At 35.3% G+C, this 27,129-nt stretch overlaps 1 protein-coding gene and 1 long non-coding RNA gene across 2 annotated transcripts in view; one reads left to right on the plus strand and one right to left on the minus strand.

Annotated features, from left to right (window-relative positions):
• LOC100378067 (mirror-image polydactyly gene 1 protein) overlaps window positions 1-25,106 on the plus strand; it is a 43,244-nt gene extending 18,138 nt beyond the window's left edge. The window contains exons 9-11 of the mRNA XM_078008609.2: window positions 7,506-7,600; window positions 17,015-17,245; window positions 22,573-25,106. Of these exons, the coding sequence (XP_077864735.2) occupies window positions 7,506-7,600; window positions 17,015-17,245; window positions 22,573-22,639 (393 nt within the window). The 3' untranslated portion in view covers window positions 22,640-25,106. The remainder of the gene's footprint in view (window positions 1-7,505; window positions 7,601-17,014; window positions 17,246-22,572) is intronic.
• LOC146748666 (uncharacterized) lies at window positions 15,504-16,221 on the minus strand. The gene is made up of 2 exons (XR_014931433.1): window positions 16,175-16,221; window positions 15,504-15,681 (listed from the first exon to the last, which is right to left on the minus strand). It is a non-coding gene; the product is annotated as an uncharacterized LOC146748666 (long non-coding RNA).
• Window positions 25,107-27,129: the final 2,023 nt, after the last annotated feature.

Here is a 27,129-nt window from a genome sequence, read left to right on the forward strand (position 1 = left end):
ATTGTGTACATACATATCGGTGCATCTGATTGGCTAAATAATAATTTGAATACATTGACTGATATTGTCTACATACATATCAGTGCATCTGATTGGCTAATCAATAATTTGAATACATTGACCGATATTGTGTACATACATATCAGTGCATCTGATTGGCTAATCAATAATTTGAATACATTGACTGATATTGTGTACATACATATAGGTGCATCTGATTGGCTAATCAATAATTTGAACACATTGACTGATATTGTCTACATACATATCGGTGCATCTGATTGGCTAATCAATAATTGACTGATATTGTCTACATACATATCGGTGCATCTGATTGGCTAATCAATAATTTGAATACATTGACTGATATTGTCTACATACAAATTGGTGCATCTGATTGGCTAATCAATAATTTGAATACATTGACTGATATTGTGTACATACATATCGGTGCATCTGATTGGCTAATCAATAATGTGAATACATTGACTGATATTGTGTACATACATATCGATGCATCTGATTGGCTAACCAATAATTTGAATACATTGACTGATATTGTGTATACACATGTCGATGCATTTGATTGGCTAATAGATGTGTATCAGCCTTCGGGTTCAATAATTCACCAACATTTTTAGACACTTTTCTCATGCTTAATCGCATTGATCATTACTGTTTAAATAAAGGAGTCCCAGCAGATCTGACGGGAGTTATGGACGGTAGGTTAAAGGTTGTAACCCTCATTGCGACCTTTTAATTCAGGACCGCCTAGGTATAACGGCAACCATCTCATAAATACATGCTAGGTATAGATCAGTACAAAAATAGACCGATGATTTTAAATTTTTCGGGAATCCGGTAGATAAAATATCCATTTACATTTGCCCATTCTGTCAAAATATGATATAAGAGTTTAACATCTCTTTTAAAATTATTATGCATTTTTTTTCTTTCCAATTGGTAAATTTGAGATTGTACTGATATATAACTACTTAATATATTACTGAATGTCCATTTTGTATCTGATTTTTTTTTTTTAAAGTCATGTCAAGTTTGATTACTTCGATTATGAGGCATTAAGAACAAAATAGTGATTAAAATAACTGATCATTGATAGGTTAAATTTCCCTCCTTAAATTTATTGCCACGTAATAGCTGTGAGGGTACGTGCTTCTAAACAGTTTGCTGGCTATGATCACATATTCTGTCCTGTGAAAATCTACTGATGTGATATAGAGGAAATGGAAATGATAGTTTTTTTCTATCACATGATGTTTTTTGCTAAGGTTATTTGTTCTTTCTTTACTTTTAGTTTTTGTTTTAACATTCACGTGAATCGGTAGGTTTCATTCTCAAGTTTCTTCCCAGATGTTCTGTTCTTAGGAAAAAGATTAATTAAACATGAATTATTATTAGTGTTTGTTGACTAAGTTTGGTATTAAAATATTCCCGCCAAAGAAATTTGCAATGTGTTGATTGACTTGTTTTTGCATTTTTAAAATGAAATGTACATAATTTACGATTTCTTGAGATATTTTAATTGGGATCATTTTTAGAGTGCAATTGGTCAGCTCTTTAGTTCATGTTGCTTCCGATATAGTGTACGTCATTTGACAAAATAATCATGATTCATTTTATCTGTATTTTTTTCACCAAAATTGTTATCAGGAATTACGATCTAAAATTAACGTAGAATGTATAATAAAAATGTTTTAAGTGTTACACAATTTTTTTTGCAAAAAAATTTTCAATGATGATAATTGGGATACTAGATTCTATCACTAATGATTTTTTTTTTTTTTTTAAATTTTCACCGTCCCACAATTTTGGTGTGTAGTATTTTTATCCAGATTGTTAACCCAATACGGTGACCTTTGGCATATGATATTGGGTCATGCATAGCGAATTAGTAAATGTAGTTTTTATAACTCCAATATTGACATGGTGTCACTTTGCTCTATGTAATGTACTTGTATCTTTTTTGCGCAGGTACGACTGTTTGTACACATTCGCTGTGGATCAAAACATTCTACTATTAGTTAATCAGTTTACCTTTACTGTTATTTTAGTTTTATAAATTATTGTCATATCTTCGGAAAAAAAATGGCTATACATTGCCAGCCCCAACCCTTGAGATGTTGACTCTAAATTGCCACAAACAATACATATCTATATTGAGATGATGTTGTGAGGCCATCTGACATAGCCGTCCGACATTTGCGTTATCATCGTATGATAGTGCCCATTGTTCATGAATTATGATATCTGCACGAAACCGGCAAAATTCGGTTTGACGAGGTTAAATGGTCAAGAAGTTGCCTGGGCTGAACAAACATGTTTTTATTCTTTTTTAATTGTGTTCAGGGATAAACCCGGCTTAAAAATTAGACTTATTTTCAATTATCTTATCTCTGAAACTCTGAGTGCATCCTCAGCACTTCACATGTTTCTGATCTTGGAGCATTGTGTGAGCGTCTCAGGTGTGCAATACTTTTTGCCATCAGTATGGGTCAAACTTTTGATTATCTGGGACATGTTTTAAACTTAGATGCTGAACTAAGCCCCCTCCCCTCTTCGTGCACCATATCATTCGTTATTTTGTTTCATTATTATTCCTACATTGACTCGCTGTACTTAAAAGCATAACTTAATTTCACAAGTAAAAAACAAACTTGACACACAACCCCCAACCTGACCGCCAACAACTCCCCCCTGCTTACGAACGAATGACCCTGCCTCTAATAAAGCGCTGAGTGTTTTGACATGTCGTAGCATTTTGACAGCTCGCTATTTGTCTATAATAGAATTACCAGCAATCAAACAATCTGCGTTTATATCATTGCTCTATTTAAACCGATTAATGTTGGCATTTTAAAAGAAAATCTTGCTTGACATTGAAATGTACTACATGTACATTTTTCATAACCATTTGTCATTTTCATTCTAAACGAGTTGGTGACGTTTGTCTTTTCCGTCGCTAATGGCTCTTTATTTTGCCTGCGCTTGTGACATAGTTCTTTCGGAAACTGGGTTGTTACATACGTATTTTTTTTGTTGAAAATCGAAATCTGAACAGGTGGAAATGTTTCATTTTTCCTGTGTTTCAATTTATTTTTATGTACACACATTGTTCTAATGTTCAATTATTTTGTGTGTCAGTTGACGTATTTATACTGATCATTATCGGAAGGTCGTGCGTCCATTTCTAATTATGGTAACGTCCGATGTTTTTTCTTCTTTCATCAACATTCTCAGCCTCATTTCATTAGTAACAAACTAAGGTGGACATTTTTCTGATTTCTTGTAACTGCATCGGTATCTGAAATTCTCTGTTTTTAGTCAATTATGTGCATTTGTTCAGAAATATTACATTTTAGCTTGAAAGTATTCTCCCTGGCTTTGTGAAACCTGAATTGAACGATACTATGCGCAAAGATCTTTCTCTTCAGATATGCTCACATGATTTCAATTAATGTCTATTTTTTTCACAATATTTTCGACGCATTTTATTACAGTAAATTGTAATATTTTGCATCAGCTTATTGACTAAATAGTTTACCATTTCAGTTGAATTATCACAAAATTGCCAGTCGATGTCAGTCAGGTCAAAATGCTGCTTTAAATGATCTGAACTATATAAATTCATTTAGAAAGAAAAAAAAACATAAAAATACACTCGTCAGGTGCCTTCAGATTTGAGTGCAATAATTTCCCTGGGATAAAATTCATCGTACCATCAACTAAAAGCCCCGCTGTGTTCAATTCTACGAGTATATGGGGAGGGAAAAAAAGATAGATGAGCTGATAAATGAAAAGCTAACAGAAGTTAAAACATTTTTATACAAACAAGCAACCATCGCATCTCCTGCCTGCTCTATGATAGATGTATCATTTCCCTTCACTAAGTAGTGAGTACGACTGAACTGTCATCGGCAAAACTATGACCTATCTGTCATCTGTGTCTCTGTTTGCCGTGTTTTAGACTCTGAGGTCTATAGTTTAATACACACAATCAGATGTGCTGTTGCCCTTTGTGCGGTGGATGTTTAGAATTGGGCTTTCCCTAATTTTATCGCTTTTTATATTTCATGATTTCTGCAAGGTGATCAAAATTTATAAAGAGTCATTTTTATGCACCATTTTATTTTTGTCGACTGGCACATAAAATTGTTTACTGGCGAACAGGTAGTAGACGTATCATTAGAACACTATAATGTGATCATTCCTGGTGATAAGAAACGCAGTTGTAAATCTTTGGCGGAAGGTTCACATACACATCAGTGAATATATTGATGAGAGGAAAATCCACATATATCTGAAAGTATATATGTAGCTAAATTTTTAGCCTCTCAAGATTCTGAATTTAAAGGGACAAATGGTTTGTTTGCCATTACAGGGCAGTGTAAGCTTGCATGTTAGAATGTGAAATGTGATCGTGATGCAATTACCATAAACACAGTATAAACAAAATCATGTTCAAAATCAAGTTTTTCCATGCCATCTAATAAAAATAATACCTTTCTCCCCCACTCCTACCTGCATCCGATCTCACCCATCACTACCTCCTCCTCCTCTTCATTACATCCTCCCGAATCCATAGAGAAGTAAATAATAGATGATGATCCACCTTCATCTACCAAGCGAAGTACTTCTCGCTCAGGGTGTTGATATTTAGTTCTGTGTCAGCGGAGAGAAAATTACATCCTTTTATGAAAAAAAATACTGTGGATTTTTTTTCCACCAGTCAGGATTTTTGTAGTAGACAATCTTTCAAGTAGGATCTTCAAGACAATGGGCAGTCGTAGTGACCTTCAGGGGTCACTGAAATTTGATGGCAGTGAAAATAAAATAATCAATATGATGATGATGACGACCGACCTTTCATTGTCCTGCAGGGATGACCCACCCTCCCTCACCTCCTCACAAACTTCAATGCAGATGCAGAAACGTCCCCAAAAAATGATCAGTCATAATGTCCAACTTTGTCTAATCTTTATAAATATACAATGCTGGATGCATATGCATGTTTTACGTGCATGTTTCAGTAAGTTCCCCCTGAAACAAACCTCATTAACGATTATGCGCACTTGTAATTAGTGATCTAAATTATATAATTCCCCCCCCCCCCATTTTATAAATAAAAAAAGTAAAATTGGAAAAAAACAATGCATTGGTATGAAATCTATTGATTGACAAGTTTGCTTCGCAAAAAAAAGAAATTTCATACAACAGTAAAATAATCCTCAATGAGAATCACTGTCGTGTACTTTGTTCCAGTGTCTCTCGCGTGACTCCATTGGTAACAGCTTTGTACCATATCGCTTGTCAATCAGCCTGTCACAGCGTAACTTGAGTGATTTGTTTGTTAATTCCATGCTGCAAAAATATGACAAACAATCGACTCATTTTTCATTAACCTGCATTTCTAATACATCACCTGATTATTTATCCTGTGCCTTGCAATGCTCTCAAGGACCTCCGTCAGTTATTATTTATTTATTTTTTTTGCGGAAAGACTTCGAGTTTCCCCTTCAGTATCGACCACGTTCGACAGCCGCAAACAGAGACGCAGAGAATACGCTTTGATGGTATAGATTCCTACCCCCGAAAATTGCAAGAAACGTACAAGCCTGGAAATAAACAATATATGCAAATGTTGTGTACATTTCATCCTCATAGTCAATTTGTTTTTTTGCAAGAGTGTATATTTTCACTCCAGACTGATAGTTTTGGTTTGGTTTTCCTAATGTATATATATATAGCAGAGTTTGTATCTACCATGTTCGCATATATGTGCACGACACTATATCTATACATCAGTTGTTTACATTATGCTTCTTACTATTTATATGCATTCATACAATTCAATAATTGTTGTTTTTTTTGTGTGTTTTTTTTTTTTTCGCTGACCCCCTCCCCCTTTCTTAGCATGTATACTCTGTGGTGATAATACTGTTTGTAGCGGCTGTAACTTCCTCTTCAGCAAAACGATGAATCGTTAACTCGGCTCGGTTCATGCAATTGGGATGTATGTCTGTGTGCCCTCTATATTTGTGCAATTTCTCTTTCTCAGTTTCTTGAAATGTTTGGTGCTTCATCGCTGCGTATTTAATGTTATTAAACACCCGTCAATCAAATGGTGCGCAATTGACTTTTCTTCTTCCCCCACGGTATTCACTGTACCACTAAATGCTATATTTCAAGCAAATACTCACTTTATGTAAATAGTGTAATTGTCACTTAAAAAAATCGCCCCGAGCGATGCCAGCGGCTGAAATGCCCCATTAGCCAATGCACTGTAGAATTTAGAAGTTGACATTACTGTCAATTCTAGATCATTGGGCAGTTTCAGTTGTTATACCAGCAGTTGCGTCAATTTCGCAGATGTTAAAAATTGGCAATTTCAGATGATTTAAAATAATATTTCAAATGTGTCATATGTAGTATATTTGAAAAAAAATTCAAGTAGATTGCATAAAAAATATGATGGTTTGGTCAGATTTTCTAGTATCAAACAAATAGTGCTAATAACTTTTCAACAGAAATTTTACGCTAGTGAATATAGTGAAGTATTGAAACAATTTACTGTATCACTTTGCTATTTAGATTGTGGAAGTTTTCCTTCATTTTTTTCCCTAAAACATGCAGCCGAGTGATGACAATGTATATCTATAAGTTACTCTGTTAATAAAAGTTGCTTGAATTTCCTAAGTTATATTTTATGAAATTATAAATTGTGGAATACCCTCCTTCCTTCTCTGCACTTTTTTTTTCTTCTTGATCAGTTTGTATAAACTTGGATAGAATGTTGTGTTCGCAGCATGAACACGGTGAATGTAAGGTGTATATAGACTTTTGACACTTTGGAGCAAATATTGAATTTTTTAGAATTGACTTCATTTGGTTCTGGTGATATTTGGAGTTGTTCTTTGCGTTGTTTACTCTCACTTGCCCTTGTCTCTTACCTAATGGATTACTAAGTATAGCCATGGCCATATCTTGAGTAGGATATGTGTACCGCTCTAAGACGAGAGTTGTCTTTGTCTTAAGTCGAAACCCATCATGGCTTTGTGAACTTTCACTCTATTCCGCACCGACAACATCATGTCTACAATGAGTACATCGGCAGAATGCTGGCTTGTGACAGCCTTGTCGCCGACACTCATCCATCATGGTGCCATCGCCGAGTTGCACTGGCTCGGGCTGCAGACTTCGCAGTGTTTACCGAGGTGACTCCTAATTTTCGCATGGTAATGGTCATGAGTAATCACTTTCACACGCATGCCTGATAAAAAGGTGCGTTTCCAAGGAAACTGTGATATCATTAAAACTCCCTTGTGCAATTCATTCATATAGTGTGTTGACGGTAAACAAAAGTCGTTTGTGTTCGGTCTTTTGTGCTTGACTTCTCTCACACCGCCCCATCCCGTGTTTGACCTAGTCCGCCTACCTATGTATACGCATATTTATTTATTTTTTTTTTTTTTTTTTTTTTTCAACAGGCGCAATTGCAGGCCACTCAGCAAGAGAGAAATGTCGCGTTGGCGAAAGCCCGAAAACTTGAAGATGAGCTGCAGACATTGAGTGTCTATTACAGGCAAGTATGACAAAAAAAAATGCAAAGAAATTAGAATGCATTGGAACCTTGAATGTGATATTAAATTTCGTTTGTCAAAACATGTCGCTGATACCTACTTAGAACGATAGACACAACTAGGCTTAGGTACGTACACACACCTTGAAGGCCAAATATTTCGCTGACAAGGCTACAGGAAGACGTTTGTTATTTGGACATGCATACGTGGTATATTTCATTTCATGAAGAAGAAAAAATATACACGTTTTAAGTTTGCTGACATGCACTGCCACTCAGAAGGTGCGTGACGAAAGAGTTAGTTTCCGTTTCCAGAATGTGGATGTGAGGCAAGAGGGAAAACCTGATAAAATACTTTAAAGTATATCGATCCCCATGTTGGTTGAGTGCAATGACCAGCAACCATGTGATCGCATTATCCACACACCTCTACTGTTATCAGATTTCATAACGTGTTTGTATACACCTGTATTTCTTATAAGTTCTGAGCTCCCCAATGATTGATTCCGATAACGGGATTTTGATTTACCATGTTTATATCAGTCAGAAGGAAAAGAAAAATAAGCTTGCGTTTACTTAAACTAGTGTTAGTTAGTTTTCTGAAAAAGGTAATTTTGGGCCTATTTTAATTGGTTGCTTATTGCATTCGGCACTGATTCTATCTAATCAATAGAATATGCATTTCACAATTACGTCCAATGTCTGAATCATTTGACAACCAACCCTATCACCTGCCATGGATTCATGTGTCTTTGGATTACAATTCAAGAAAGGAAGATAAAAACAATAAATTTTTCATTTTTTTTTTCTAAAAACTGCACCACGCATCTTCTTTCTTTGGACATGCAAATAACATGCTATTTGTATGCAAATTAGGCTGTATTGAAGAGTGTGGGCACCAACAATTTTTAAGAAATTTTTCCCGCTTTACCAAGTTTGAATACTGTCTTCACCATTATCTCTGTCACTTTAAAAATAAGAAGTTGACTGGAATACCCAAATTGTAAATGGTTGTGGGTCCCATAGAGATGAATAAAATGAGTGAAAAAGATATGGTTTCTTTAGACAAAATTTAAACACAAAAACAAAACAGATTAAAAAGTAATGTTCACTATTAAAAGGTTCATGCAGGGACAAGATTTTGTGGCTCTCCCCAGTGAGTCGAGGGTCTTAAAGTCTGACTCTAGTGAAAAATGTCCACGAAAAACATATTGTAAGCAGTAATTGACCATAATTATAATGATAATGATAATGATAATGAAGTGGAGAGGTGTAGTGATTACATGTACCATGTTTGTTGTTGTTGTTGCCATCTAGTCGCCAAGATAATTTTTGTTCAATCTTACTCAAACTGTGTTATGTTATGAAACAATGTGTACCGTTGGTGCAGTTCAATTTTAGAGTGACTAGCTCATCTTTTTTTTTTTCTGGGAGATATTGGTGAAAATGTTGTAGCTGAAAAATGTAACCATATTCTTTCCCCAGATGTCTTTTTTGTGGAGTAGAAACTAGGAACCAACAGTGTCTGTTTTTGTTTACCTACTGTTACATAGTCTCTGTGAGTTATCAAGTTTAGGAAATATATAAAGTTTCATTAAAACAAAATTGCCACTAGTTTGAATGTGAAATGTGATCCAGAAAACAAAATGACATGTATCAAGGTCCATAGTTCTAGAGCCATATCTCTGACATGCTTTGAATGATTATGTTCAAATTTTATATATTCATTATACATCATCTTATAGATATGCAGGTATATTGGTATGGCAATCCAATTCGAAATGGCCAAATGGTGGCCATTTTTGTGCTAAAAAATCATCAAAAATCAAGCATTTCTGGCATTCCAGAACTTGATCTTGGTCGTTTATGGATAGATTTCGTTCAAACTTGGTACATACATTAGACATTTTGGGTTACTGATGAACGTCATTTTGTTTTTGGTGGCCATTTTGTTTCAATGAATACGGTTCTAGAACCATATCTCTGACATGCTTCGACTGATGTTCAAATTTTATATGTTCCTTATACATCATAGATATACAGATGTATTCAAAATGGCCGATTGGTGGCCAATTTGTTTTGAATAATGCTGTTCCAGAGCAATATCTCTCAATATGGACAAGTACTCGTACTGTGTTACTATAAACAAAAGTACTGTAAAACTTGTTGAAAAAGCGACATGCAAATTTAGCGAATTGTGGTAAAATGACATAATAGCGAAATATTGATTTAGCCAATCTCTTCTGTCATTGTTGATTCCCTGTTTTCTCAATACTTCTCTGTCGCATGCCAAAGCAGATACGTAGTTATCACCTCCATAAAAACAAAGAAAAACTGTCAAGTGTAATTGAGAAGTGCCCCAGATTTGTATGTTCCGAATTACCCAAGCCTTGGCCATTTTGAATTTATAATAAAGTCATTAGCAACATCTTGAATTAGCGAATCAGTTCTCTCACTAAATTCACTAAAAAGAAATGCTTGCGAAAACAACAAGTTTTACAGTATGTAACTTAGATTTGATAACTAACGGGGACTGTGCCATGCATGGCTTGTAATTTTATAATTTGCATAAGAAAAAATATATTTTCTGTCTTCGTCACAAATATCTCAATAACCTCTCTGAATGAGACTTGATACATGCCTTGGGGTACCGGTAATCCAATATTAATGATCAGTTTAGGGTTGAAAACAGATAGTAGACACGACTAACATATCACATATCATGTCTGATATTTGCCATATCGGTTAGTATGTCCGCCTAAGTTAGATTTGACTTGTACTCTTCTCATGCCAGGCTTGTGGCATTTGTACTTAGGAGATTGGCATCTTCAGGAATGGACATAGGGTTGTCGGTTCAATATATTGCTCCTATCTTCGGTGCTCGTCCTGCGAGACAACTGACGTATAATTTCTTCTCAATACGTGTATATACTGTAAAACATGTTGAAAAAGCGGCATGCAATTTTCGCGAATTGTGTTAAAATGGCGTAATAGCGATATGTTGATTTAGTGAATCTCTTTTCTCTAATATGACTAAATTACAAATGGCTATGCATGCATGGTCATGTGATCTCATTAATATCTCAAGTACTGTTTCAGAAAGTGACGTGTAACGAATGCTCTAATGAAGGCAACAGACAGAGAGATATCACTAATATAACTCATTAGGCATAACTGTAATTATGCAGAACATGAAACATGTCTAATAACCAATCAGATTATTATATATGGCCATGTGATCTCATTAATTATGCCAGAATATCATATTCACAGATATCAATTGTAACCATGCATGTTAATTATCTAAATTTGCATAAATTAGGCATTTTTTTTTTCAATTAGACAATGAGTTCTCTAAGTAAATCACAGACATGAAAACCAGACATGTATACACCCAATATAATACCATAGCTACAATAAGAATCATTTGTTCCTTGTAAAAAAACTGTAACACTGTTGATCGTTAGGTCGTTGTCCTATTTTTTCATGTTCTTGTCCCCAATTTACAGTACATCTCAGTAAATTTAGCCACCTTCTTCTGATTGTGACTAAGTTGAGCCATATAAGAAATGGTTTCCTGTCAGTCTATAAGGCAGCATGATAACTAATAGTAGAATATATACTAGGACACTGTTATAAAGCTGTTAACGTGACAAAATAGGACGAAAACTAGAAACGATGGGAGCAGTTCATTTCCTAGAAGGAAAGCTAAAAGATCAGAGCGGGTTTCTTGAATGACAGTGCATATGTATCTAATTTCTAATGACATTTTAATCTCCTTCACACAGCCTGTACATTTATGTAGTAAAGAGAAATATTTAGGTATTGCTCCAAAATGCGACTTATTGTAATGGCAGTGTGTACACATTCTGAAAGTTTTGATATATTGCTATGAATTACCGTAATTTGATCCCTTCTGTCACTTAAGGAGTATACACTTACAATACAGAAAATGTTATCATCGAATTTAGGACTAATTATGCAATAATAAATGACATCAATCTGAATACTTTCCAAACAACATGTACATGTACTATAAAATAAAACATTTCCCAGTGTTATTATTATCATTATTAACATACGGTTTTTGTTTTAAAACAAATTGTTTGTGCAAAGATTTATTTAAACTGAGGTGTACCTTATTTTCACGAATATGTTACTAGGGCAATACACAGCCTCATCTCAGCACTTTGGGGATTTTGTCACATGAAAACTATAATGATCAACTTTGAAAACAAAATAATGTTCTCATTACCTCTATTAAAAGTCTGCACCTCTCTCTCTCACTCTCACTCTCTCGCGTTTTGTACAAATTTTTGAGTTTTGATGTGTCATTTCGTGAAAAACGTACGCAAGTGTTTAACCTCATTCTTTACAATTGCCTGAAAATGAAAATATAAAAGATGTTTTTTTTGGTCACTAATCAATTTCCAACCAGCACATTTTTTGTTAACAACCTCGTATGTTTTCCCCTTCTTGTGTTGATTGAGCGCACAATAATATTCCGTTGGAGGTCCGACATAACTCCACCAGCAGAAATTACAAAATACACACACTTCTATGGTGTGCCTGTTAGACAAACTTTCGTAAACTCTCACGATGCCATCCGTCCATTCAATATGTTGTCAGAAGTCCTCCTGTCTATGCTGTGTGTAGTTACATGGAAGACAACAACAAAAATGCAAGGCTGAAAAACAAATATTTTTTTAATTGGGATTCTTTAAGCCATAATGGGGGCATATGGCTTCCAACATTGTGTGAATGTATCTTAATCTCTTGTGCATCACGTAGCTACCTGTATTTTTTTCACTCATTTATGCGTTGCACATCATGGGTGTTTTTGTGGTTACCCAGTCCCTGTGTATGTTCGATCAGTATCTCAATAGCCAATAATTGCATTTCACAGAAACTTTGATAATATAAATGCATATGAGGACAATGTACAGACCTGATTCATTTTGAGTTAAAAATCTGTGCATAATAATGATCTAATTTGCATAATCATTTTCAGCTTTTCCACTGATATCTCAGGTAATAATCATCCCATTTCAAGGGCTACACTCATCACAAAGTGTGTGTTCTAACTTAGCGTAGAAAAACCATGTATTCTACATGCGATGCATACGTCGCTAGGGGTCACATGTCAAACACAATGTCGTCGACTATGGCACTTTCATTGGTTCATAGATGCCCTGGGATAAATCAAAGACCTACTTAGTTTTGGATAAAAATCTGTGTATATTAATTTGCATAATAATTTACAATAATAAAAAAGACTGTAATATCTCAAGCACTTTCACAAATAGGGACATGCAGCCATCGAACAAGAGACGTCACTAATATATCAAATGACCATATATGGTCATATAAATCTCATAAATATGCACAATTCTAATATCTGTTTAAGGATAAGTGAGATAAGTGTGTGTGACTAATATATCAGATGAATTTTTTTGGTCATGTGACCTCAATAATTATGCCAGCATATATTGTATGATGTTTAGTACAGTTTACCCTTTGTGAAGTACACTGTGGGCATCATTGTGATTACTCTGTCTGTATGTCTGTCTGTATGTATGTTTGTATGTATGTAAGTTTGTATGTATATATCTCAAGAAACACTTTTGGGATTTCAGTGGAACTTGGTACATAGTTGCTCTGAGATAATACACAGACCTGAATAGTTTTGGAATGAAATCTGTGCATTTTAATCATCTAATTTGCATAAATTATTCTTTTTTTTTCTTTGTCAAAAAGTGTCTTAATATCTGTCATCAGATTTCAATGAAACTTAATACATAGGTGCTCAGGAATAATCCATATAGGTGATTACTGTAAAATACTTTATTTTCGCTTCAAATGAATTTTGGCTATTTTCGCTGTAGGAATGATCAAGTGAAAACAATCTAGCAAATGTACCTTTTTTCCTATATTTTACATTTAACTCGTCAAAAATCAGTGAAAATAATTTAGTATCTCAATTTGCATGAACAGTTTTCTGATAACAGGAAACATTTTCTATTTCAATTAAACTTGGTGTATAGCTTCTCTGGAATAAATGACACACCAGATATGTGTATATTCAGATTTATTCGTTTTGCTTTTATAATAAGAATTTTTTTGTTATTATACTGTGGATCACATTGAAAAAATGTATTAGACAACAGGTTTCTTGTTTAAAATACTAGTTTCAAATATTTTCTAATTCTGCTTTGTTTTCCTCCAATACTTTCAGCACTTTTTGAGCTGTCCTTGATTTTTGTTTTTTTTAAAGACTGTCAATTAAGCAAAGCGAAAGTTATATTTGTCAGTTATTCCATCCATCCATCCCATCCATCCATCCATCCATCATTTTTGTTCCTCAATTTCTTCCCTCCTTCTTTAATTTTTCTTCTAAGCTGATTGTTTTCTTGCAGTTTGGAAAACTCTCCGTCATCTTGTGTCACGTTAGTTCAAAGCCAAACTGTCAACTCAAGAATACTGTAGAATACTTTATTTTCGCTTGGAATTTATTTTCGCTATTTTTGCTGAAGGGATAATTTTGTGAAAATAGAATCCAGTGAATATACTTTTTTTTCCTATATTTCACATTAAACTCATCAAAAATCAGTAAAAATAAATTCCATACAAAACAACCAAAAAGCCTTCTCAGCAATAATTAATTCCAGCGAAAATAAAGTATTTCACAGTACCTACGAAAGCATCATTAATTTGAGTTCTCACTGAAAAAAGTACATGTTCAATTATAAGTAGCATTTATATGAACAGATTTTTATTTCTCTAACCCCATTACATCTTGCTTCAATTTTTTTCTTATTAGCTCCACTGTCGACTTTGTCGAGCGGAGCTTATCATATGAGTGATTGTCCGTCGTCGTCCGTGTCAATGTTTTACTTTTTCGACTTCTTCTTGAAAACTACAAGCCTGAATACTTTGATATTTGGTGTATATGTACCTTGGGTAGGCCTCTCTCAGATTTGTTCATTTCATGATCATATCTTCAATTCTCTAATTTTGGTGAATATTTTTGTCATTTTTGGTAAAAAGTGATATTTTTGACTTCTTGTTAAAAACCGCAAGTCCAATTGCTTTGATATTTCATATATAGGTACTACATGTGGATCTCTCTCAGATTTGTTCATTTTGTAATGATATCTTTAGTTCTCTAATTTTGGTGAATATTTTTGTCATTTTTGGTAAAAAGTGATATTTTCGACTTCTTGTTAAAAACCGCAAGTCCAATTGCTTTGATATTACATATATAGGTACTACATGTGGACTTCTCTCAGATTTGTTCATTTTGTAATGATATCTTTAATTCTCTAATTTTGGTGAATATTTTTGTCATTTTTGGTAAAAAGTGATATTTTCGACTTCTTGTTAAAAACCACAAGTCCAATTGCTTTGATATTACATATATAGGTACTACATGTGGACCACTCTCAAATTTGTTCATTTTGTAATGATATCGTCAATTCTCTAATTTTGGTGAATATTTTTGTCATTTTTGGTAAAAAGTGATAATTTTGACTTCTTGTTAAAAACCGCAAGTCCAATTGCTTTGATATTACATATATAGGTACAATCTGATTAAAATCTGATGTAGTGTACCGGCTTTAATTATTTTGGCTATAAACTTATTTTAATTTTATTTTTTATTACTTTTGTTATTAATGCCTTTTTATTTTATTATTTTACTTTGATTTTGATTTTTTTTAATTCCGCCCTACATACATCTGATCCGACGCCTACGTAAGTCGCGTTCAAATCTCGCGTAAGTAACAGCCAATCACAGGCCCCCTTTTATACAAGCTGTCGGTTGCTTACTTTTCAGTGTAGCGATACTCTACGGGCAATCTTTCTGTACATTATATTTTGCCCACTTGAATAAACCATTAATAGAAAATTGCTAGTATATTTTTATTTACAAAAGAAATTCCACAGCATTTTACAATTTTTGTCATTACATTGAATATTTTGTTCACTTCCAACAAATGTGTACACTTCCTGATACATCTTCGCCAGCCAAGGTTTGTTTATTCAGTCATCGCTTCAATTTTACATCAAACACTGAGCATAATTATCTAGAATGGAAGCAATAAAATAAGTAAATCGTAATGATTAGAACACTGTAAACAGCTATAGTAAACAATGCAAATTTTAAATTGTATAACGGTCAGCGGCCCACGACATCGACGCAGAAAATTGGAGCAAAAAAATATTTCCTGATCAATTGCGATGTGTTCCAAATAAAAAATATTTTATTCCAGTCCAAATCAGCTCAATTACTTTAATAAAGAGTTATTGTATAATGTACAAAATGTTGATACATTTTGATGAATATTTACAGCTACGGCTTCAATACCGTCGACGGTTTTGACCCGATCGTCAACAAAACATCACCCGTCTCCAGGGCAAGCGACTGGAAAAAGACACCGGTGTTCGGTCGAACCGGTGGAAACAAAATCGTCACTCCCAGAATAACTACGCAAAATAACGATCTAAACTCGAACCATTCGAGCCACAATATAAACATAAAAAAATGACTTTCGTTGCATTTGACAATGATAAACTTACCGAAAAGCCGTGTTCTTCTCGGTCGCTAACGTCGGTATAATTCGCCATTTTATTTGAGTGTGTTTGCCACCTGACTCTGCCCAGTGACGTCATCATGTGCGCTATAGAAGAAGGTCTGTGATTCGTTGACTAAAATCGTCGACAGTGGGTCTCGTTGAAATCTCGTTACATAGGCATCAGCTCAGATGTATGTAGGGCGGAATTTAAAAAAAATCACAAAATCAAAATCAAAGTAAAATTATAAAATAAAAAGGCATTAATAACAAAAGTAATAAAACATAAAATTAAAATAAGTTTATAGCCAAAATAATTAAAGCCCGTACACTACATCAGATTTTAATCAGATTGATATAGGTACTACATGTGGACCTCTCTCAGATTTATTCATTTTGTAATGATATCTTTAATTCTCTAATTTTGGTGAATATTTTTGTCATTTCTGGTAAAAAGTGATATTTTCTTCTTGTTAAAAACCACAATCATTTATGGTGAAAAATGATATTTTTGAATTCTTGTTGAAAACAGCAAGTCCCATTGCATTGATACTATGCATATTGTTCATTTTCTAATGATATCTTCTGTTCTTTAACTGAAATGTGCATTGCTAACAGCGGAGCTATCTCAGCCGAGAGGCTGCTTGTTTGTTTGTTTACCTCTAGAAATTATATAAAATCATTCATTGATAGCATAAATCTATTTCCAATCAACTGAAACTTACAACAGTGGTTTAATTAATTTGATTAATGTAAATAAAATTAGTTGACAGGAGGGGGGAGGGGGTCATAATGTCGTTTTTGAATGCAATAAAATAATATTTTTTTTAAAACTTTTCTTCTACAGTCTTCACAAGTCGTTGTCCCAGGAGCAGAGTCTACGAGATCAGTTCAACAACACATTAGGAAGTTTTGAAGATGAGATCAAAGTCAGAGACGAGTTTTTAGTGAAATCACAGAAGGACCAAAACGATCTGGCTGCGCATCTCCAGCAGGCCCTGGCTGAAAGAAATGCATTAATGACACAGTATCAACAGTCCCTCCAGTCTCAGAAAGAAGCTGCGGGAAAAACTGAAAAGTGAGTTGAATTTTAATAATAAAGCACACACTTTTTTCTTTTTTTTTTTTGTGATTCGACCTGTGATTGACCTTGAAAAAAGAATTCACAGATGTTCTATTTATTTTGTTATTTTGATTGTTAGAGTATGGTATCCATGGCTACTTCATTGTTGAGACTGTTTTGTGCTGGTAGTGTGGTAATTAATTAGTTTTTCTCTGCCGGGTACTTTTTTGTCTTCTGTGTCACAGTATTTAATTTGTTTTCACCTCTTGTCCCCTTCAACCAGAATTTATCATTATTTATTGTACTTAACCTATTTTTACATTTCTGTGAATTTCCAAAACTAGAGACGAATTTGTCAATCTAAACGAGTGCATCGTTTTACACACTTCTCTCAAAAACATGCTGATTGAAGTAGAACATAGAAAGCATCATTCAGTTCTGCACTCTTAAAAAAAATAGAATTAATTCCAGATTGTTGGAAAAACAATTTTCACAGGTAACAACAAATTTATATTTTTGCCAAAATAGCTTGAGGGGATGGATGAACTTTGATGCAGCTTTTCATTCGAACTTCACCCGGGTAGCTCATTGTAGCACATCAATTGATCTTGTATTGAATTTTTTCTTGCTGGTACCAGTATTTTCCATCTCTCAGTCATGATATCAGTATGAAACCTTTTGTAATTGTTTTCTCTTTATGAACAACATCAGTTAAATATTTTGTATTGTAATATCTCTTCAATCTTGAAAGATCTAAACTTTTTTTCATGCCCAATTCTCTAATTTTGCCTCTTCTGATACTCTTTTACTGCTAAGAATTTATCAAAATCAAGCATTCTTGCCATTGACGGAATTTGATCTCGGTCATATATGGACATATTTCATTCAAACTTGTATGTCCATTAAAGATAAAGGGTCCTTGATGCTTATCATTTTTTCCCTGATTTGTTTCAAAATGGCTGACTGATGGCCATTTTGTTTTCAATGATTGCTAACTTTAGAGCTATATTGCTAATATAGCTGAGCTGGACTGATCAAATTTTACAAATACACCATGTAGTATCATTTAAACATGCATCTGTTTCTGAATCTGATACAAATTGGCTGATCATCATTTCCATGCAACTTATGCATTAATAAATAAAAAAAAAAAAATAGTGTGTTAATACTTATTTGGCACTAATAATGACAGTCATTAAAAAACTGGATGGGGATTGTTATTGGCTTCAATGTTTATTTTAGACTTAATGCTCTCATTTGCATACTGAATTATTAGTTGTGTTCACGTTACACGAAGTACGGGCTAAGATTTAAGCTGATTTAGGCTTATCTAGCATATTTGCATTTCGGCTAGATCCAATTGCGTCCACGCACAGGGAGGGCCAGTCGTCAGTACGGGCTAAGCGGCACCATCAGTTGGTGACCTTTGGCAAGCCGCTATTTACGAACAAAAAATGGATGACACGCGCGAGGCTCTATTTCTATTTTCTATATTCTAATTTTGAAGGGACGTGCACAGGAATGCGAGAGAAGACGGACCCAACTTATTTGGATGCACAGAAACAGTATACAACGGGGTAACAGAATACAGAGTTTTATTAATGCATGTCGTAGACAGCGAACCAAATTTATTTTGTCTACGATTGGAGCTGCTGTACGCTCTACTACAGCGACCTGATCAGTGTGGAAGCATGTAAACTGAGCTCGGTTGCCATTTTGGGAATGAGAAAGTTGGATATATTTGATCACATGCATAATGTTCACACCCAAAGGTCGCTGCAGAGGGCGCTTAGCCCAGGGCTAAGCGTTCGCGCACACTTCGTTAGCTTGTGCTAAGGGTCTAGACTGCGTCTTAAATTCGGATCAGACCCGTACTTAGCATTCCTTAGCCCGTGCTAAGCGTTCACGCACGTTTGCTTAGCACGGGCTAAGGAATTTGACCTCTTAGCCCGTGCTAAGGAGCTGTACGTGAACGCAACTATCATGTTGAAGGTATCCTAAGCTCTTGAGCAAGATACGATTCAACTTATTTAAACGAAAATTTGATGTTGTTTCAGAAAAATGCTATAGGTTAATTTTAATTTTTAATTAATTTTAAATATTTCTAATATATATAGCGTCATATGGGATATATTTAACTTTTCATGTTACTGTTCTGACTTATAATATATACTAATGTCACGGATTTATAATATGTGAGGGTATGCAAGGGTTTAATAAGGTATAATGATCACAAGCGAATTAAAAATAAAATCACCCAAATAGCAATATGATTCACAAAGTCGCAAGATCATTATTGATAGTGTCCCCAATTAATTGCAAAGCATGTAATATTCGTTTGGTGAGACAATTGGTGAGAACTGTATCCGATTGACGCACATGGAATGGAATTGCTTTAGAATATTGGCAAATTGCAAGAGTTTGCATTTCGTGAAATCTACATCACATATTATCACTGTACATGGTTATGAAAGTTGCCAACCCTCTTCTTCTAAATCATTGCCAACGTTCGACTCAATTTGGGATTGGTATATTTTTTGAGTTGACGGCTCATCTAATGTTTTTTTAAATGCTCATCTAATTTTTTTTCTCTCAAATTGAATTGATTCATTGGTTTCTATCACAAGGACTCGCAGTCAGTTCATCATGCATGCATTTTATAATGCAAACTGTCTTCATTGTCAGATGAATTACATCTTACATCCCTATATATTGGTACACCTGTCTTCCAACAGTATTGTTTATTAGGCGTGAGTGTGGAACTAAAACTTTATTTCTATGGCGTAAGTGACATCCAGTAAATTTGCTTAACTTTTTCAGATCTACAGAATTTTGTTTATAAACATAAATAAATTTATAAACTTTTATAAGAACTTGGATAGATTCTTCCAACCATGGAGTTTATTGATATGCTAATGATGTGTAACATTCATTTGCAAATTATTCTTGACTTTTATGTTAATTATCCTTCATGCTGATAAGTATTAATCATGACCAATATTTGATGTCCCTTGCCAGATATACCAGCACTACTACAACCAGAAACTTGCTTTCATACAAAAAAAAAAAAAACTTGCTGAAAAAAAACAAACATGATTACCTATTTGTGGTTGATACACAACACTTTTTTGTTTATTCTTTTCTTTGTGAACCAGTGTAAAAAAAAAAAATGCTATAGATTACAGTTTTTGTGTTTTGCTTGAAGAGTTTTTTTCATAGAACACTAGAATAGCGCAAAGATACTGGTTGTTGGTGATCACGATTCTCTGTTTTTATGCTCTTAAATTGTTTGGCTGCCCTACCACCTGTTTGCGACATGATGAACTGTTGTACATTGTGTGATACTGGTTGTTGGTGATCACGATTCTCTGTTTTTATGCTCTTAAATTGCTTGGCTGCCCTACCACCTGTTTGGACATGATGAACTGTTGTACATTGTGTGATGTAAACAATCTTTTTGTCAAAAAGAATAGCGTAATTCATGCCGGCAGTCAATCTATGTTGTGAGGTAATTTGCAGGATAGTTAAATATCATTCACTCATGCGTTTACACTAAAGGCGTTATTTGACAGAAACTACAGTAGCAATAAAAAAAAAATCATGTTTGGTTGCATATCCTTGCATAATAATTAGCTCATTTGATTATTAATTAAACAATTATAGCCCATCTTGAGACCGTGCTTCAAAGTAATGCAGACCTTGTTGAATTTTCAATTGCATATCAATTAGTTAATTAATTGACTACTTAAACATAGTCCACTTTTCAGGTGACAATTCCCGATGATTAACAAATTGTTGTGTGATCCGAACGAGTTTAATTATGTGTGACTGTACACGTTTTAACATACGTTGTCTAATTTCTGGGCGAGGGGCCTGGCCCACGTTACTGTTGCATGTGATGTATCAAGTTTCACGCTTGTATTAAGTGTGTACGAGATAAAGGTAACATCATCCGAGAGTATGGCCGGCTAATTGCATCTGTATTCATCAGTGCAGTCACTAATGCTGTTGTCTTACGTCAGCTTGTCGTACGGATTGTCGGCTTGTATTGTATGATTTTCCCGTCCCATCTACCCCCAAGCTATGCTCTAAGTGTATTTTTACGCAGGAGATATGAATAAGCAGCTTGTAATAACAGATCCGATAATCCTGCATCTCATGAAAAGCCGCCTGACGATGTATGTCCAACAAAAACATTGTAAATTCATTCAGGTTTAACTCCTGATTCTTACAAACCTTGCTTTGAAAAAAAAAATAATATTTATGTGTACCAGAAAAGTCGTGTAACGTAAGACCGATATAACACCGACTAGCCATTCATTACAAAATACCACCTTCTCTATCGTGCACTCCCTTTCCGTTGTGTAAAGGTAAATTCACAGATGTTGTGAAATTCCATCTTGACGGCCTCGCAAGCCCCGGTGGATGAATGGAAATAAAACACGACTCTGCTGTTACATGTACCAGTACCTTTGCAGCAGAGATGTGTAGTACGTTGTGTAAATTATGGCGTGTTTGTTGTTACCGTGCTTCTAACAAAATGAACTACCCACAGAAATAGTCACAGTTGAGCGAGCTTCACTCGCCGTCCCAACCCTAATTTGTTTTAGAATAAAATTCTTTGCTTAAGAACTTAGTGTCCTTTTATAGCATTTAAATCCAGTGATGTGTTGTAGTCCTGCCTGCAGCAAACACGTGAACTTTAGCCATAACCATTGCTTGTGTCCTGTCAACTGTTTTAAACCCATGAGAAATCTCTGCGACTCAGTCCATTGTGAGTGTTAATAGACATCCAAGTCTGAAGAAACTCAGAGAAGTTTTCAATCATAGTTAATTTTGCCAATTATTGCACGTCTTTTCAACTCGTTGCTCCAATTTCCCAACAATTCTCAACGGAAAATGTGTTGTCGGTATCAATCAAGCCACTAATCATGGTGTACACAGAATTAATCCGAAACTCCTCCCCATTAAGTGTTTTAAAACTAATCTCCCTCAAATTTTATCTTTCATTCATAAAAAAAAAAAAGTTACAGTTATGCTCACAATTACTGCAGGGCTAACGTATTAATGTGTTATTTGACTTTCTATTTAATGACAATACTGTAGTTAATTTTATTTATTGATACTTGTCGCTCTAGGCACGTAATGACGTTGGTACTTGAAGCACTCTGACACCACTTTGGCATAACAATGGCCCTGACAACCAATTCACTTTTTTTTTTATGACAGAGTATAATGGTGTTGACACTGGGTGTAACAGCCCTTCGATGTGAACTCTAACCTTAGCACTACTTCCATTGTAAGTTTTTTTCTTTTCTTTTTTTTGTCTTCTTAAATGACAGATTGGAAAGACTTGTTAATGTACTACGAAAGAAGCTAGCTGAAGGAACTCCAAAGATTGTAAGCTGAAGATGATGCTGATTCAAATAAAAAAAAAATGAGCAGTGCCTTTTTCGATGTTGCTGATGGCAGAACGATTAGCAGATTCGATGTCCAGAGAATCTCACCTGGCACGGGGAAAACCTCGGGTGGAATCATGTTATGCATCAATCATGTGGGTGAAGTAGTAGAAAATACCAGCGTGAGTTCCTTTCAATATTAAAGTTATTCAGGAAACAGCATTTTAAATTTCAACAGCATTTTAAATTTATGTAATGATATTAATATAATCATGAATCTAATGACTATTATTTCCTCATCATTATTTTTTTTTTAACAGCATCATTTTTTTTTATCATTAATTTTTTATTTGTTTTTTTTTTTAAATAATTGTTGAATATTGGAAACCTTATTATGGAAAAATGACTCAAACTTGTTCAGATTTTTATCAACATCTGAATATATATACCACCACACTATGTGTGTTATTAACTTATTAAACCTTTCAGAAATAGCAAAAAATATCTGCCAACAAGATACATAACATTTTTTCATTCATACATATTTTAATTTCTTTTTTAATGGGGTATTTGGCATGAAAACTATGGTAAATGCAATGTCATTGCAATGATTGCAATACAAGGTGCTTAGTAATATTCTTTTTTTATGAATATGGATAAATTACACATATATTTTAATTATTTAACAGTATTGGAGGGCGGGTTGCGGAAGTATATTAAATGTCACTGTTTGAAAATTGATATGCCAGTGTATTAAGCATTGAAATAATCAAATAATACTGATATTTATTCAGATGTGTATGTTTCTACATAGCATCCGATTTAATAGCTGAAGTTACGGTCGTAATGAAACGAACTGATATCGTTGATTGTAGCGTATACCGCTGACGAGTGATTGGAGCAGAGCAGCCTGGTTCGTGTGATTTGAAACAGATTTTTTCAGGGGGGGGGTGTGACAAATGGTGTCTGAAAAGTCGACTTGTTTTTATACTGTGCGTATTTATTCTGGTATGCTAATCTAATGCTAATAACCAAATTATGTAACTATTTTTGATTTGTAAGTTATTACAGTGTTTTTGTATAAACACTGTAAAGAATCACCTTTGTACATTAATTGAAATATTTTGTACATCAACAAATTTTTACAATCATGGAAACTAAAAAAAAAACATTACCTTATTTAGAATTGTTTATTTGTTTTGTTTTTTAATACTTTTTTGGGGAGAGAGGAATGGGATGAAATTTGTTTGTAGCGTGAATTTCACTGCAGTTTTTTGTACATAAGCAGGGAGTTTTTCAAAATGTTCCCACTAAATATGTCCAAAACCCAAAGGTACTATTCGTCACCTTTCACTAAATAAAACACACGTTTCAATTTTCATATTGCTTCCAAAATTTTAATCAAGATCTCGGCCAATAAGTAATCACAGAAAAATGCATAATTTTTGCACTCAAATTTTGGGAGAAAAAATTATGAACCTATGATAAACATTGCAATGATCACTGCCCTTTAAAAAAAATGTGTTTCCATGTCTACCTCTCAAGAATTAAAGAAGAACGCACATTTTTTTATTACGATGACCTGATAAGTCCAGTACATCTGTCCTTTTCTCTACCAAAAAACGTTCCCATTTCAATATAAATGGCTTTTTTTTCATCATGCTCAAGTTCAATGCCAGAAGGGACTTTACATGTCCTGTATTGCATAGTTAGATATCATGGTATATTTTTCAATCCATTATATGTACTTGTCGATATTTGTTTGTGTCCGAGTGAAATGCCCCAACAAGAAAAATTTGCAATACCTTGAAAAAAAAATATTTCTGTAAATTTGTAATAAAAGTGTGAAATATAATAATTTCCCCAGAAATGTACCATATTTCCATTGTACCGGTAGTGCTGAAGTCATCGCACATCAACCTTCTGTTCAATAGGGGTCCAGTGCAACTTAGTCACTGTATAGAAGAAATACATTGTTCATTTACGTAAAATGCAAACGAGCTCTAAGCAATGACTGTGATGCTATCCTATCAGCACAGATATCTAAAATATTAATAGCTCTTTCTGACCAATTAGAACGTTCCTGCCATTGCGTGTGACAAGAGGGATGGATTTGCCATACACTGATACGAACATTCTTAGAACATGTGTGAAATCATTGATGTGAGTCACGACGAACTTCCATTGGAAATAACGTAATTTTGGATATGCACAACTCAAAAATCATCAATTCACAAGAAAAGTGAGTGTGCCTTTTAATGTATGAAATGTTGAATTTATTCCTGCACTTACCTAATGTAGTAGTTTTGGTCCAGGAAAAAGTAAGACACACTTTTTTTTCCATTTTACCAAGCATTATTATCAATGTTTTATATTGATTTCCATGGGTGGTAAAGAAAGTTGATGCATTTCATGCTACAGTTTGTATTTGACTGAAATATCTAACAAATGTATTAAAGATATACCAACTATGTGAATTCTTAGGTGAATACAGAAAAACTAGCTATCACTATATTCCAAACACCCACCGTTGAGGTCACTGACTGGCGTGGGTTGAACACCCACCAAGGTCACCACTAATATGGGATAAACACCCACCGTTATGGTCACTACTAACACCATAGCACAAAAGTTAATGACTGGCATTGGATAATCACCCAGCAGAGTCACTACAGACATGGATAATCACCAACCAGGGCCACTACTTGCCTGGGATAATCACCCACCAGGGCTACCATGACATGGGATAATCACCCACCAGGGCTACCATGACATGGGATAATCACCCACCAGGACTACCATGACATGGGATAATCACCAATCAGGGTCACTACAGACATGAGATGCTCACCCACCTGGGTTACTGCAGACATGGGATACTCGCCCACCAGGGCTACCATGACATGGGATAATCACCCACCAGGGCTACCATGACATGGGATAATCACCCACCAGGGCTACCATGACATGGGATAATCTCCAACCAGGGCTACCATGACATGGGATAATCTCCAACCAGGGTCACTACAGACATGAGATGCTCACCCACCTGGGTTACTGCAGACATGGGATACTCGCCCACCTGGGTTACTACAGACATGGAATACTCGCCCACCTAGGTTACTACAGACATGGGATACTCGCCCACCTGGGTTACTACAGACATGGGATACTCGCCCACCAGGGCTACCATGACATGGGATAATCTCCAACCAGGGTCACTACAGACATGAGATGCTCACCCACCTAGGTTACTACAGACATGGGATACTCGCCCACCTGGGTTACTACAGACATGGGATACTCGCCCACCTAGGTTACTACAGACACGGGATACTCACCCCCCCCCTGGGTTACTACAGACATGGGATACTCGCCCACCTGGGTTACTACAGACATGGGATACTCGCCCACCTGGGTTACTACAGACATGGGATACTCGCCCACCTAGGTTACTACAGACATGGGATACTCACCTCCCTGGGTTACTACAGACATGGGATACTCGCCCACCTAGGTTACTACAGACATGGGATACTCGCCCACCTGGGTTACTACAGACATGGGATACTCGCCCACCTAGGTTACTACAGACATGGGATACTCACCCCCCCCCTGGGTTACTACAGACATGGGATACTCGCCCACCTGGGTTACTACATACATGGGATACTCGCCCACCTGGGTTACTACAGACATGGGATACTCGCTCACCTAGGTTACTACAGACATGGGATACTCACCCCCCCTGGGTTACTACAGACATGGGATACTCGCCCACCTGGGTTACTGCAGACATGGGATACTCACCCCCCTGGGTTACTACAGACATGGGATACTCGCCCACCTGGGTTACTACAGACATGGGATACTCGCCCACCTAGGTTACTACAGACATGGGATACTCGCCCACCTGGGTTACTGCAACATGGGATACTCGCCCACCTGGGTTACTACAGACATGGGATAATCACTCATTACGGTGAGATAGTATAACCCACTAAATACTGACAGATTGGGGGCATCACTGGCACAAGGTGCAATACCAAGGTGTGATGTTATACTAAACGTTCATTCCATAAACGTGGTCGCCACTTACATTCATGATTGTCTAAATAATTATTACTCGTACAGTCAGTGCACTGCATGTAAATATGACTAGTTTAATAGAAATGACATTCGAATTGTTCCGTGTACACAGTTTTATATATTGACATGACGTGCGCATGCGTCATTCAATGTAAGAGATAAAGTCAAACCACACAAGGGAGTGGATGGGATCCGAGAGGAAGGTCGAGTTTTTTTTTTTTTTTTCCACTTTAATTTGTACTAGAATATGGTAATATTTAAATGCCTTGTTTGCATTTCATCTCAGCTTTTGTTATTTCCAGCTGTGATGCGACACATAAGAAGTTCAAGTCTTCCCAATCTAATAATTACCCTGTAACTTGATACGCGGCCAGGTAAACACTGACAGGGAGGAAAAAATAAAGGACAAAT

The sequence above is a fragment of the Saccoglossus kowalevskii genome, chromosome 2, assembly GCF_978046115.1.
Source record: "Saccoglossus kowalevskii chromosome 2, keSacKowa6.1, whole genome shotgun sequence".
NCBI classification, from domain to species: Eukaryota; Metazoa; Hemichordata; class Enteropneusta; family Harrimaniidae; genus Saccoglossus; species Saccoglossus kowalevskii.